At 40.3% G+C, this 15,689-nt stretch overlaps 1 protein-coding gene across 6 annotated transcripts in view; it reads left to right on the forward strand.

The window, feature by feature from the left end:
- Nucleotides 1–15,689, forward strand: part of CTNND2 (catenin delta 2) — a 236,816-nt gene that overhangs the window by 168,102 nt on the left and 53,025 nt on the right. For all 6 annotated transcript variants that reach the window (XM_060278053.1, XM_060278051.1, XM_060278050.1 and 3 more), the window contains 2 exons: nt 7,411–7,584; nt 11,575–11,725. In XM_060278053.1, coding sequence (XP_060134036.1) covers nt 7,411–7,584; nt 11,575–11,725 — 325 coding nt within the window. The remainder of the gene's footprint in view (nt 1–7,410; nt 7,585–11,574; nt 11,726–15,689) is intronic.

Consider the following 15,689-nt stretch of genomic DNA (forward strand, 5'->3'; position numbering starts at 1 on the left):
TTTTATGCTAAAAATGTTAAGACTTTAATTTTATTTTGTCGCTATATTCAGTTTACATTTACTAGCGCAACCGAGTACTTACCATGTTTTCAGTTTATTCACTGTGGCTTACAGAAATTGTGCTTTCCTGACACAAAGATGCTCTGGCACGCTAACTCTTCAGATGTCTTTTTTTTTTAACTTGTGAAGGTTCTTTAAGGATACTTAATAAAAATAAAATAAAATGAAAAGGGCTTAGGGGCCCAAGCATGTTGCACAGCATGCACTAAAAGAAATGGCTCAGAAAACTTTGCTTGACCCATAATTTGTGAGTCACTGACACATTTGCCTGTAATAGCTCCTAAAGAAACATTACGGCATGCTGTGCTGATTCCTTTAGGGAAATGATTCAGGGCTAATTTGCGTGTGGGATTTTGTACGTACTCTCTTGAATCTGTATGAGATTAAAAAAACACACATAGGTAATCCCTCAGCTAAGTTTAGACATTATCTGTGTTCCATAAAGACACGTAATACTAATGTGTTTTAATGAAGCCAACTGACACCTTTTTAGCCATCGTTTTTGGTACAGTTTCACATTTTGCAAATATTGGTGCCCCACAGAAGTCTCCTGAATCTAAACAATCCCAGTTTCAATTGGGAAGCCCCTCAGTGGTTCATCAGGAAACCTAGATCGGAGTTATCACCTCACTCTTAACAGTTTGATTTTCTCTTGGAAGCTTCCTTATGGCATCCTCATTTGTATCTTGAGGTTTAATTCCCAAGTAGAAAGGGTTCAGTCTGTTTTCCTTAGGAAGTTACTGGAGTTACCTCCTTGTGTGGGAAAGGCAGCTATTTCTCCAATGGTAACTATATTTACATTTGTTAGCATCTTATGGTAGTTCTCTCTCCCTGTTGTTCTCAGACTCTTTAGTTAGCCATTGGTTGAGAGAGATGGAGAAGATTTTAGTCTAGGTTTTTCTCTTGAGGTTTTGGACAATTATGGGTTAAAGAAGGCCCAACTTACTGTGGTCCAAAGGTTAGTAAATTTGGATTTCCACTATCTAAGAAGTGAAGCCAATAAATCTTGTTCTCCATTACTATTTAATATCCCTATAAACTGTGGAATCATCACAGTTGTGGTATCAATAGACATTAACCATTTCAAAGTATAAGAGAGCATTTTCTCTTGATTGCTTTAATGTGCTTTAATAAGACCCTGGTTAATAAACGGATGTGTCTGGAGCAGGAGAATAAAATCTATTCAACATGTCCTTCTGCACTACAACTTCTATAGTAAGTTTAGAGGGAGGTTAATTCTCTCTCTACTAATGAATTTTCCTGGAAAATTTCTTGCAAACTTACCGTACTAGTGATGTACTTCAGGGATGTTTACTCCCATGTCACTGAGGGGATTTCCAGGTATTCTTTTTCTTAATAACAGTGCAGATCAGAAGAAAAAAATTTTTTGCTGGCTTCTAGAGAGGAAAAGAACATACAACTATTTGTACTTGTTTTAACTGCTGCAGTATTTTAACTGTTTTAACATAGCCTTAATTCTGTGCTGAATTTTATCAGTCTGCGACAGTAATATACTACTACTACTGTTTGGTTGTCGCAATATACTATTGCATACGGGTGGCGCTGTGGTCTAAACCACAGAGCTTAGGGCTTGCCGATCAGGAGGTTGGTGGTTCGAATCCACGCGACGGGGTGAGCTCCCGTTGTTTAGTCCCAGCTCCTGCCCACCTAGTAGTTCGAAAGCACGTCAAAGTGCAAATAGATAAATAGGTACTGCTCCAGCGGGAAGGTAAACAGCATTTTCGTGCGCTGCTCTGGTTCGCCAGAAGCGGCTTAGTCATGCTGGCCACATGACCCGGAAGCTGTCTGCGGACAAATGCCGGCTCCCTTGGCCAATAGAGCGAGATGAGCGCCGCAACCCCAGAGTCGTCCGTGACTGGACCTAATGGTCAGGGGTACCTTTACCTTTACTATTTTATGCATCTTTGACATGGTGTTCTAATTCACTCAGAAGTCCCATTGTGTTCAGTGTGGCTTACTCCCAGGTGCAGTCTGATAAAAAAAATTTTCTGAAGACAGAATCATTCTGACATTTTCCTATTGAATATCGTAATTCCTCTGTAATATACTTCTGATTATACTCTGAGGCAACTTTTTCTAGTTCTATAATCATTCTCTGTCAGAGCAGGGTAAAGGCCTCTGCAGAGCTCTTCTTGTCCATCAGTCTGAAGGGTTTAATATCCTTTTCTTAGAATAAGGTGTGCATGGAACTGTGCATGTAATTTTAAATTTATGTTCACTGGACTGTTATACAGCATGAAGATAAATTATACTATCTTCAGACTTTAGATTAGTATAGTGATAGAAACCCCCAAATCTCTTAGATTGATGTTTAATATTTCTAATAATGTGACTTGGGTTTTTCTCGGGGTTTCTTAACCATGGTAATATTTCTCAACTTCAGATTCACTCCTGCACTAAAACCTCCATGTATGATTATAATCCAGCAAGCGAAGTAGGATCAGAAATTACTGTGTGCAGAAACTGTGACTACGGCTCCTATAATCTTCCTTGATTCCTGTTGGCTGTGGCAGCTGTATTACTGGTTTAATCAGAATACAATATCAAATATCACAGAACTGCTGGTTAAAAATGTTACAGAGCGACATAGATTTCATTCTAAACCATTTTTTGTAATGCAGCGTCCTAACTCTGTAGCCAATGAAAGACAATTCTCTGGATTTGAGAGAAACACGAGTGCCATTCTGCATGCCATTAACTGCCATCTGTTCAGCAAGAGGAGTCCCTTGCACATGCCTGGGGGTCTTTGGGGTAGAAGCAATTATTTTGTAATGGCAATTTATTTTCAGAATGTTTATAACAATAATGGTTAAATGGTTGACATTCCAAGAAGGCCACAAAAGAGTCCGTCGCAGTTTGTGAAATGAATCAAGGATTTCTCTTATGCCTCTCACAATATCTGCAATGCAAAGAATGCGTCAAAGGCTTAATTTTCACAAACCACAGACATAAACATTTCTGGACATAAATAGTTCCTTTGATAGCTTGTCATATAAAAACAAGCTATCAGATTCCATTCTACCTATAGTCTGGTGGGTACAGTCCATGCTATAGCTTTACTACTAGGCTAAAAAAAATTACACCATTCCAGGCATTGTTAGGGTGCCACTTCAACTCATCCCAATAATCATAGTTGACACTGAGAAGTCACCAAAGGTTATGTTTTCAGAGGACTTTGTAAGGATGAAGATCCCTCAGGATCTCGTTGATGTTATAGTCTTGATCTATGATGCAAGAATCATAACCCAAAATCCTACGGATAAACTAGACAGTATTAAAATGGAAAATTGTAATATGAAGGAAGTTGTGCCAGAGTAAATTGTGCATTTGTGTATTATTTCTTAAATATTTGCCTTTGCCTATTCTATACATATGCTCTATCTATTAAGGAAACGGTTTTTGGATCTGTTGGTTTTCTCCAGGTTTATGGTTATCATTACTCTTACTGTAAATATAGACATAAGTTGAATCAGATCCAAAATAGTATTTTCATTCTGGGTGACCCCCCTGGAATCACTGTGACCTTCTGTTTTATCTTCTGTCTTGAATCATGAGCTACAACAGCAACATTTCACAGCTGATAGACAGGTAAATCATGCTTGAGTGTGCTAGAGAGAGAGAGACTGTAAACATTAATGCATTAAGATCCAAGTTGCATAGAAAAATTCTCTCACTGAGTAGGCTGAAACTCACAGATTGGAAAGCAGTTAAAATGTGGTTTTAATATATGTCTGAGGAAATGAGTGAAACAGCTGATGGCATCTGTAGAATGTCCTGTTGGTTCTTTTTAATCTGTGGTTATTTAACAGCAGTCCAGTCTGTCTATGAATATTAGTGTATATGTGTTCATCTGTAACTAACTTTGTGCTCTGCATATTACTCTGGCTTAATTTATCCATTCTATAGGATTACAAATTATGTATAACTCAAAAATGTGCATAGATCTATACCAACACTAGCTGGCCTGCGTGAAGATGCCCCTGTTTGCTTTCTGTTTTCTAGTTCCTAGGTCACAGCTGCTGCCTAGACCCAACTACTGTCACTATTTTGCCAACCATCCATATAGTTCCATATTACTACAGCTTATTGTGTGTGTTTATTGTTTTCATCCTCTCAAATAATTTCTTTTTTGGTCTGATAGATGCTCATGATGGAATTTCTCTTGCTGCAAAATCATAGCAGTTTTCCTGGAAGAAATCTCAAATTGCCTTAACTTTTGCATGCCCACTTCACTTTTTAAGGAAAGAATTGTATGTTGCAGAAGTGCTTCAGAAATATCTCTCCTTTCTGGAATGTTAATGGAGAAGCTGGCTTGAGCATCATATCTGCAGCCTATATTTCCCCCTTCCTCTTGTTATTTTTTTTTATCATGTCAGTGTGAGGGGAAGGGTAATGCTGGATTCTTTTTCTTTTCTGTTTCCCTACTGTAGCAGCAGAAGCCCAACACCAAGCAATCTCACGTAAACTACTTTCATGAAAGGTCAAACTAAGATGGAGGTGTCACTCATGGTTGGTCTACCAGTATATAGAGATACAGCTATTTGCTGAAGTCCTCATTATCCACTAATGTGTGTTTAATTTGCAAAGCGAGACTCAGGATTGTTTAATTTGCAAAGCGCATACTCAGGATTGTCTTAACATTTAATTAATCAGCATTAAGTGATCTTGCATATGCACTTTAATTTGCTTAAGAGCATAAGAAGGCTCCATCCAGTCAAACATTCTTTGCAAGTTTCTCAGCTACCCATAGACCCTGGCTGGATCTACACACATTTTTTAAAAAAAGTTACAGGAAAACGAATTCTAAAGCTTGTACCTATAATGGAAAATCACATTGACGAAGGATCAAACTCTACAACGCCATCTGATGTCACATGTTTATAACATAGTTATAACGATATAGTTGCCTGAATGTAGCTGAGTCCCCTATTATTAATTTATTTAATAGTACCCTAATACAAAATTTCTCTAAGCAGCTTACACAAAACACACACATTAAAACCATACCCTCTCTCCCCAAACACAAATATACCAGAAACAGAAGTAAAAAATGATTATCATAATCCGTTGAAAGCCTGGGGGAAGAAAAACACACAAAGGACAAAGGATGATGATGATGTAATAATAATTTATTTATACCCCGCCCATCTGGCTGGGTTTCCCCAGCCACTCTGGGTGGCTTCCAACAGAAAAATAAAACACAGTAATCTATTAAACATTAAAAGCCTCCCTGAACAGGGCTGGGCAATGTTGGGGCAGGGCAAATGTTGCTGCAGAAAGCAATCTGTAGATGGGTATGGACCACAACAGAAAAGGCCTTCTCCCTTGTCATCAGCCTCCAAACCTCTCTCAAAGGAGGCTCGCGAAGAAGGGTCTCAGAAGATCAACAAGAGTCTGAGTATGTTATAGTCAGACAAGGCATTCTGTTTGATAGATGGACCATGGACTGACTTCTGCCTACTCCCAAACTAAGGAATCTTTTCTGGGAAAGGGAGAACATGTAGAAGAAAATAGAGGTTCTGGGCTGCCCAGACTACCAGACTCCCCTCTTGGCCTTGCTGACGTGGTCCAAAGAAAAGCAGAGCAATACGTTTGGCACCAGGAGTTGCCAGAAGGAGGTGTACAAGCAACCAACCAACTATCTTAGGGACTCCGCTCTGGATTTGTGTAGCTGGTTAAATTTTGCAAAGTCCTTTCTCGTATTTTCCATACTGGGCTGGAGAAATGGGAACCACAACCCGGTTAAATTAAGAGAAAATCAGAGGTTGAGCAAATAGTTTCCTACGGATGTTAAAAAGTTTGTATAAAGCAAACATCCATTCATTATTTACCACATTGGTATCTCGACTGTTTAGTGTAAGCATTGAATTTTATTGAAGGAATTATCATCATAATTAACAATTATATACAGCTTTCGAGGGTAAAAAGTGCTTCACATATATTATTATCTCAGTAATTCTTAGCACATACAGGAGGCAGGTAATCTACCCAACATTCTAGATGGCAGCTGAAGCTAAAGGATGTTGGTTTTCCTGAAGCCATCTATTAAGTGCCCAGATCTTAACCTGGGACTCAAGTCTCCTGGCCACTCTGCTACATTAGGCATGCTTTCATTGCAGTCCTTGTTTTTAATAGCTTCCATGCCCGATAATGTTTCACTTTACACGCTTTAGTGATACCATTCCTTTGGGACATTTTAATGGTTTTCTGTTGGACGAGGATGCACCTGTGCTAGCTGCATCACTTAGAATATATCCCGAAGAGCAGCACGAGAACTGCTTCTCTCTGATGCAGCCTCATGTCATTGTGGTGAGCATCCTTCTGGGCCAATAACAATTTGGCGAAGATGAGAAAGTGCTCGTGTGGCCTTTTGAGTCCATACCACAGGGAAGCAACTTCCTGACTCCTTGACTGAATATGAAGGAGAACTCAAGGTCTGCTTTATCTGAAGAAGATTGTCAGATAATAACGTGTTACTTGTTGCCAATAAGATTTCTAGTCATAGTTCTTCCGTGTAACTTAGGCTAATCATAACAAATAACTATTATTATTATTACGATTGTTAATTTATTTATACCCTGCCTTTTTACCCGATGGGTCTCAGGGTCTTCGACTTCTGCTAAACAGTAGTACAGGTGCTGATGTTCCAAAAACCTCTAGTGCAGTGCACTTATATATTATATTGCAATTTGACCTGCCCCCCCCCGCATGCCTTCAGAGGCGAGGCAGGGGGCAAATGGAGAAAGGGCCAGCCCAGTGACAGTGGCCCACTTTGGAACACCCTCCCCCAGACAGATCCTAGTGCCAGATTAAAAACTTTTTATTTGTCCAGAATTTTATTTACTTTCGATGTACCGATTAGTGCTTACACTTCCTTTATTCATGACAAATTAAAAATAATTTTTAATGCTTTAATTTTACCAGCGTTGTAGTTGGGTTGCTTTTGCGATTGTGTGCTGCTTTGAAATGAATTTCAGTTGGAAAGTGATGAATGTGGAGTGTATGTAAAAGATAAAAGGTATATAATGTGACTCCGACTGAACATCAGGAAGAACTTTCTGACAGTTCTGGTGTTCGATAGTGGAACGGTCTCCTTCCGGAAGTTGTGGGCTCTCTCTCCTTGGAGGTTTTTAAGCAGAGGTTGGACGGCCATATGTCATGGCTGCTTTAGTTGAGATTCCTGCATTGCAGGGGGGAGGGTGGAATCTATTACTTATCCCTTCCAACTCCATGGTTCTAATTCTGTGACTGTATATTCAGTTCAATATTCTTCTCTTCTGTAATTGCCATAACTAGTGATATTTTGCCTTTTCTCTCTCCTCTTTCCAGTGGGATGGCGTAGGTCCTCTCCCCGACTGTGCAGAACCACCAAAAGGAATCCAGATGCTGTGGTACCCATCCATAGTCAAACCCTACCTCACACTTCTCTCCGAGTGCTCAAATCCAGATACGTTGGAAGGGGCAGCTGGCGCACTACAAAATCTGGCCGCAGGTAGTTGGAAGGTATGAATCTATTTCTCCACTTAGTCAAACTCTTAAGAAGCCCGCCACAGGTATATTGAGTCAGTATATGAAAGATGGATGCAAAACCAGGAATTGTTGTTAAAAGTTTTTTTTAAAAAAGAAACTCTCACTGTCACAATGGCAAACCAGTGATGTGGTTAACTATCTGAACTCTATGCCTCTACATTAATGGTTAGAAAATAGGCACTAGCCGAAATGATTCCCCGCTTCATTTGCTCTGCTCACGTGTTTGAGTTGAACAAAGCAGTCTGCTTGCAAGGATATCCAGTTCCACTTGGCACTCATTAACATCCTTCCTGACAACTTTAGCAAAAGTCCAAGGATAAATGAGAATACATAGGTTACGGGGCTCCTTATCTGAGGTTGGAGAACAACCCGAAGCTGCTCCATTGACGTACTGTGAGACAAGGATTGATTCTGCAGAAAATCCTTCCTTGGAACTTAATTAGGTACTGTAACACTGACGTGATTTAATATGTTTCTTTCCATATTATGCCAACATGTTTTATTTATGCTACAAAGCCGTTAATTCAGTGTAGTAATCTATATGGACCAGGTAGTAGTGGACATGATTTATCCTGCCAGAGCAAGCTAAAAATAACCCATATATCAATAAGATGCATGGTTTGTCATGTCCAAGGTAAGCATGTTTGACCAAACAATCACTCTTTGAAATGGGAGGTCAGCAAACAAAATTGGTACAGCTGAGCAGTGAATGAAATAATTTGCTTACCTAGAAAACTTGTATAGAATAAACAGTGGCTCTCTAAGCTTCTTCATTCTACCCTGTCAATTTGCCTCAAATGTGTTTGACCCTGGAGGGAGACTATTTCCAAGAGAAAAGAAAAGTGCCTAATCCACCTTCTATATCCTTTGCTTAAGCAAAGTCATTTAATCTGCTGCTTGCCCAATGGCGGTGCCTTTTTATCATGTAGAAAATATTTATTCACAAAATAAATAGAGCTTTCTTCACACTTATCAGTAGATGCCCTCTCAATAACATCACTTTTTGGGGTGATATACAGCAAACAGTACCCTTGTAAAAATACCCAAGTACACTCATATATATAAAGGTGAAACTCAGAAAATTAGAATATCGTCAAAAAGTGCATTTATTTCAGTAACACAACTTTAAAGGTGAAACCAATATATGAGATAGATGCATGACATGCAAAGCAAGACATGTCAAGCCTTTATTTGTTGTAATTGTAATTATTTGTCGTTAGGCGGGTCAATTATAAATGGAATGTATTTAATGAAATGTAATAACAATGTTTATTTTTGTTTATTTTTGTATTATTGTAACTCTTTGTTTTTTTTACTGTGGAATTTCCAAAAGAAAGCATTTATCAAATTCAACAACAACAATAATAATAATAGTAAGTTGCATTACTGAAATAAATGTACTTTTCGACGATATTCTAATTTTCCGAGTTTCACTTGTATTATACTGTTATGAGTTATTGTGGGTACCAGACACCTATAACCCTAACAAGTATTAAAAGCTACTCAAGCCAAGCTAGCTTCTTGATGAGGTAATCACCTGGGTGAGGGGGTCATAAAGAGAACAAAGGAAAGGGGGCTCTGTGCCAGATGGCAAATGGGTGGGCCCCCTCCCTCATGTCTTAGATAGTTAGAAGGACAAAGGCTGAGTTTGATGTGAACCCCTCCTTCATAGGCTCAGGTTGCATATACCTGTATGTATATGTGTGTGTAAATAGGCCATATGTCATAAAGACACCAGTGTCCACTGTGCTTCATTCCCAAAAGCAAACACGAACCCTGGGTAAGCATCTGGGACCCCTGAAATCTTGCACTGCTCGGAGATTGGGGTGGTGTGCAACAACACTGTAAGCTAAAGCAATCTCTCAAAGGCCAAAACAAATCCCGCAGTGTTTCCAAAGAGATCACAGATGAGACGTTAGGAGTCTCTTTCAGGGAGAAGATTCTAAAACTACCAGATAGCTACCAAAAAACCCCACAACTTTCCTGTGTCAGGGGTGCTAGCAAGATTTTCTGAGCTCAGTACACTTTATCAGAATTGGGCCTTTCACCCTACCCATAAAAGATAGCACAAATTTGTGTAAAATTTCTATTCCATGCTTTATATCATAGGTCGGCAACGTCTGGCCCATGGGCCGGATGCGGCCATGGAGGCCATTTATCCAGCCCACAGGCCGCCCATGAACTGAGCCACCCGCTCAGTAAGTCCCCCGCGCGCTGCGCTAAACCGCAGCAGTGTGGCGCAGGGACTCACCGAGCGGTGCTGGAAATTGCGGCTGCGGCTGCACAGACGCTGGAAAACGATTCTGCGCAGCTGCGGACATGCGCAGAAGCCATTTCCAGTGCCACGCTGCCCATGTCCGGGACACCAGAAATCGCTTCTGCGCAGCCACGGACATGCGCAGAAGCCATTTCGGGCATCCTGGACATGGGCAGCGCAGCAGCGGAAATGGCTTCTGCACATGTCCCGCCTATGTCCAGCCCACAGATGATAGTCCGTTTGAATCCTCCGGCCCACGGCTGGAAAACATTGCCAATGCCTGCTTTATATCGTATGAAGATGCATTTACATTCATGTCCTCTTTTGCAGAAGGGGTGGGCCCCCGATATAGATAGAAATGAACTTTAATAATAATAATAATAATAATAATAATAATAATAATAATAATAATAATAATAATAGGGACTGCAGAAGAATGACCATAGGTGATACTTTGCCTATTCTGGTATATCCATTTTAGATCATACTTAACCTGTTGAATTTCTGCCCGCTGCAGCTGTTAATAGCACAAGTGTCCACCCTACCCAAGTGCCATTCCTAAGCTATGCAAAGAACCTGAGTTTCATGAGCTTGTTACTGTGACCCAAAAAAGAGAATTCCACAGCAGAAAATTTGTAGCAGTGAATTTTAATTTGGAAAGGGTTGAAACTCCAAAATGATGTACTTATGCTCTTACAAAAGACAGCAATATATTCCTGTTTGCACTGTTTACGAAGAATGGGGAGGGGTATTGCATGGGGGCAGGAGAAGCCCCCAAAGACAATTTAGTGGTTGCAAACAGCTGATGGAGCAGAGGTTAGAACCCCCTTCCCTCCCCTTCTTGGAACGGATCCCTCTTTAAGTTGCTGCTGTTTCCCATGCCGTGGATGTAGCTTGCAGTTGCCCACCTTAGATCCTCAGGCTAATTCCTCCAAAGGATGAAGCCTTCGAAATTGAGGTTTTAAGATAGCAGTTAAAAACTAAGGGGTATCGTTATGTTGCGGTCTTTTCCTCTTTAATTTCCTTGACTCTTCTAAGAAGGAACAGTTCCAAGGAATAGGGGGCATCACGATGAGCTGCGAATCTACAGAGCAGTGTCTGGTAGTTATGCCCCACAAATTCCATTATCTATAAATAGTCTCGTAGAATTTAATGCAACTTCCATGCATGCCTTTGACAATTTAGCAGCCACTGGAAGCAAAAGAAATGGATTTTGCTTTCTGCCTTACCTCTCTATGAATTGGAACAAGCTGTTCCCATAGGAATTGCCTTCCTTTTCATGCTGAGCAATTACTTGAACGCTGATGTCAGACTGATTTATGGAGTAACTGGATGATTAAGTATATTGGCAAGCCATCTAATTTTAAAAGGCGCAAAAGACCCTCTTGTCTTTTCCCATTTTTATGGTGGGTTTTTATATTTTTTATTTTTTATCCTTCAGTAGATTTGTAGAAGCTTATTGACCTGCAATCTAGAAATGCAAGGATGTTTCTCAATGGCTTTAGGCAAACTGAAAGAATAATCAGGACACACAAGAGTGAATCTATTTCTCAATTCTTGGGGAAGGATGAAGAAGCTAGAGGATTTAAGTACAGTATGTTAGATATTTCTCAATATGTTTCTGTCCAAAATAATGAAACTTGTTCTTGCAATCTGTAGAGCTCTCATTTCTTTTCGTTCTGCCTCATACCTATATTTTGTTACAGTGGTCAGTCTATATCCGCGCTGCCGTACGGAAAGAGAAAGGCCTGCCTATACTGGTAGAATTGCTTCGAATAGATAATGACCGGGTAGTATGTGCGGTTGCAACAGCTTTACGGAATATGGCCTTAGATGTCCGAAATAAAGAGTTAATAGGTAAGCGCTTATATTGTGCTATGTCTTGTTGGAAAACATCGTTCTTATCCCTTTTACCTCAGCATGCTGCCATCAAATTTGCTTGTGTGTATGATCCTTAAATGCTACTCTTTGAGAAATAACTGCTGGGTGTTATTTAGCATTAAAATATTAAATTGTTTTCTTCTATGCTTTAAAAATAAAAATACAGAAATCAGTAGCATGATCTCCTAAGGCTCTAAATCAGGTTTCCTCAACCTCGGCCCTTCAGATGTTTTGAGACTACAATTCCCACCATCCCTGACCACTGGTCCTGCTAGCTAGGGGTCATGGGAGTTGTAGGCCAAAAACATCTGGAGGGCCGAGGTTGAGGAAGCCTGCTCTAAATGTATGCCCTGACCCAGGATCATTGTTGCCTTATGTCTCTTCTGACTAGGATCAGAAGTCATTTGCTCAGCCAAACTTTCCCCCTTCTCCCCGACTTAATCCAGTGTGGTTAAATTATCAAAGTTAAGCTTGAAGGTATGAGAAAGTGAAAGAAGCACATGCATCTTCTCTCCTCTTCCCCCTGCCAAAAAAACAGAGTACATTCTCTGGCCCTTTTCTGGATTTCTGGATTTTTTTAAAAAAAAAATTGAAATCCCAAGATTGTTGAGCCACTAGGAATTAAAGCATTGTTACAGGTACTGAGTTGTCTTGGAAAGAACCATATGCAGTTTTAATATATTTAGACTGAATAGGAGTTTCTACTTGGAATAAAGAACCCTCGTACTTCTGTTGCCTCTCCAGCATATCACGAGAGAACCACTCATGCTATTTTTAGCATAATCAGAAAGCTAGGAAGTGAGCATTCTTTATATAGGAAGCATACCGAAAATCTGTTCCATATGATAATTGGCACTGAAAAGCTCATCAGTAATTTGGTTGCTTATAAAATGGCCAAGTTCACTGGCTGCCTGTTGAGTTTTGTTAATTCTACTCTTTGGTAATCGATACAGTGCAAATTCTACTCTTGAATTGGAACGTTTTATTCCAACTGTGGTTACAATTTATTTCATGTGTATGATTCCTTCTACTATTCCTATTCTGACTATGGTCACTTCACTTTGAAATTTTTCATATCATTGCTTTGTTTGGTGAGTGTGTGCTACACAAGCCATGGAGTTATGCTCATCTGCTGTTCACAATAGTTGAGAACAAACAAATGCTAGCTCTGTCAGGAGGTACCACATGCCGCAATTTGGGTTTTATTCATGCAGTGTGGCTCAAGATAAAATGGTTGTGCAGGTGGAGTACAAATTGCATCCTAGGTACTGTCCACAGTATGTAATGTGCAAGAAAACCGGGCAATGCTGAATGTCAGCCTCTGCCAGCTACCGTATGTTCTGCAGGGGAAAGACTGGTAAAGACTTGAGGTGTAGCAGGGCAGGCAAAATGACATTTGTGTCCAAAAGCCATTTTTACTTTATTGAGAAGTGTCTCACCACCTAGCCAGTAGTCAACTGATTCAACATGAGATTATTATTTTTTTAACCACGCCATACAAAATGCTTATTCTAGTCACTTTTCATTGCATTTTCTAAACTTTATCATTTGAGTTGGTTGCTTTAAAGCATTCTTTGCTGGCCACCACAACAAAACGCAAAGTGTTTTCTGGGAGCAAATTCTCCACTCATTCTTTAAAGGTGGTTTCTCTGTCCTCACATTTATGGCATGAAAGGCTGCCTTGACTGCCAGTTGACTGGTTTTAATTCTCCAGTGGATAAATATATGTTCAGAGGGCCATTGGTCTATCATCTTCAGTCACATTGGCTACAGTTTGGAAAGGGAAGAATATTAAAGAGTAAAGGAGCTCACAGAAGGCTTTTCAGAGTTGCTTCAGATGCTGCTTTTCCCTACTCACATTTTTAAGATGTGAAACCTGATCGTTTATGTGTCAATCAGCCCTTCATCACTCAGTGACCTGCAGCCTCAAGTGGAGACCCACCTATTTATGAAAAGACATCACAGATCAATCACCATATAGAGAACTTTCATAGTGCCTCACATTGTTTGAAACACAGTGCTTTTCAGTAGAAGCAATTCACACATTCAGCCTTAGTATATATACACAAACAACTCATTTTGTGACAAAAGGTGGGGGATCACATCACTGAATGATTTCCTCCAGAGCTCCTCAGAGTACAAAGGAGCAGATCCAGTTCCAAAACACCAGAGAAGATGATCAGGAGTAATCATGTCATTCCATAGCGAGACCAGGGCTTTGACCAGATCACCAACTTTATCCCCTGGGAAATCCCCCAGAGCATTCAGGAACACATCCGGTTCCATTGGTTTCCGAGGGTGGGCCATCCGAACAGGCCCACTACCCTTACTGGGCCGAACTGCCACTGCCACCTTCTTCCTTTCCGAATATCACTTTGCACCTCTGCTCCCACCACTGCTTCCAGGAAAGGAAGTGCCTCACACGCAACTTCCTGAGATGGAAGCAGCAGATGCTCCTCGTCTCAGGCCCTTTATTCCCTAAGAGGAGGAGCAGCAGCAATAACAGCAGCAGAACATTCAGCCAGTGACTATGTAATTCATTGGATTGCTACATGAGAAAGCCAGCTCAAGAGTCTGTTTTCTTAATGCGCATTTGTGTGTGTTGGGACACAAGAGTTCCACATTCAAATACCTTCTTCCTTGTATAGCCAAGCGAAATTCCTACGGCAAATAATGCCATTTTAACTTACACCACTGCATCTAAAGCCTAGCGAACCCTTTATGGTAAACATAAATATAAGCACCAATAGTCAAGAACAGCTGCTTCAAGTGACCTGCGATTCTAAATGCACCATCTTAGGAGTACAATAAGATAAAATGTGTTGTTGAGCCAGCGCATAAACTCTCTATAGGTATTAAGTCTCCTGATGTTAAAGCTATTATCGTATGTTATGCAGAGTTCCAAGGGGTGCAGAAGGGGTGGGTGGGATATCTCAGTCTCTCTTGAGAGTCACTAAGAGTCCGAAGTACAAAGCACATCTTAAGCAAAGCCTTTTGAGATGATGATTCTAAGGATGGATTTCAGTACTTTATCCACTGTAGTGAAATGCTTTCTGTTGCTGTGGGACTGAATAGGTATTTGCTTTGCTTTTTTTTTTTTTACTAAAGAGCTCAGCCTCTTCCTAGGGATATTGAAATTCCTCTTATTCACTCCCCGCATCCACCCCCCCAGTCTAAGCATCTCACATTCACCAGGACTTCTCTGATAAGCTGCCCTCAGCTTCCATAAACTTCAAAGCCAAAGGAGAAATGATTACAGGGGGAGAGAGAGAGAGAAAGAACTGCACCTTGAGTTCACACTTCAAATGAGAGGGAGAAAATTGATTAAGAATGGGAGATTAGCTTAGTTTTTGCTCTGCTCCACATTACAATTAGGCATTTTCCTGTTCCCCATGCCTTATTTTATTATTATAACATTTATTTTAACACGAAGTCATAAGTAATTACTGCCGAAATACTATCAGTAAGGAGTTCCCAAATATATTTTTAGATGTGCCCACTTAGAAACCCTGCGGGATTTGTTTTTTAAGAACAAATCTAAATCTAGTGGCCATGCTGAATTCCATAACATCAGGGCGTATCCATACTTAACTTTTGCCCTGTGCTTTCTAGGTGCAGCTCTGCACTTTAAAGTTCTGCGTCTGAGCGCTTTCTTTGCTTGCCCCGCTGCTCTCCCCAGGAAACCCCACTCTTTAACACTGAATCAGAACAAACAGCAATTCAGGTTTTCCAGAAACGGCAGGTTGCTATTTTCTCCAATTCAGTTGTAAAGAGTGGGTTATTTTGGAAGTCTGGGTGAGCCTTTAGTTAAATTTTTATGCAGTCCTTCCTTTCGTTTTTTTATGAACCTGCTGCTCATCAGCTTGATTGGAGAAGGGTTATCTCTCTGACATTCTCAAATGATCCATAATTTTATAACCCTATTATAGCCCTTCAAGAA

The sequence above is a fragment of the Zootoca vivipara genome, chromosome 8 (genome assembly GCF_963506605.1).
Source record: "Zootoca vivipara chromosome 8, rZooViv1.1, whole genome shotgun sequence".
Classification (NCBI taxonomy): Eukaryota; Metazoa; Chordata; class Lepidosauria; order Squamata; family Lacertidae; genus Zootoca; species Zootoca vivipara.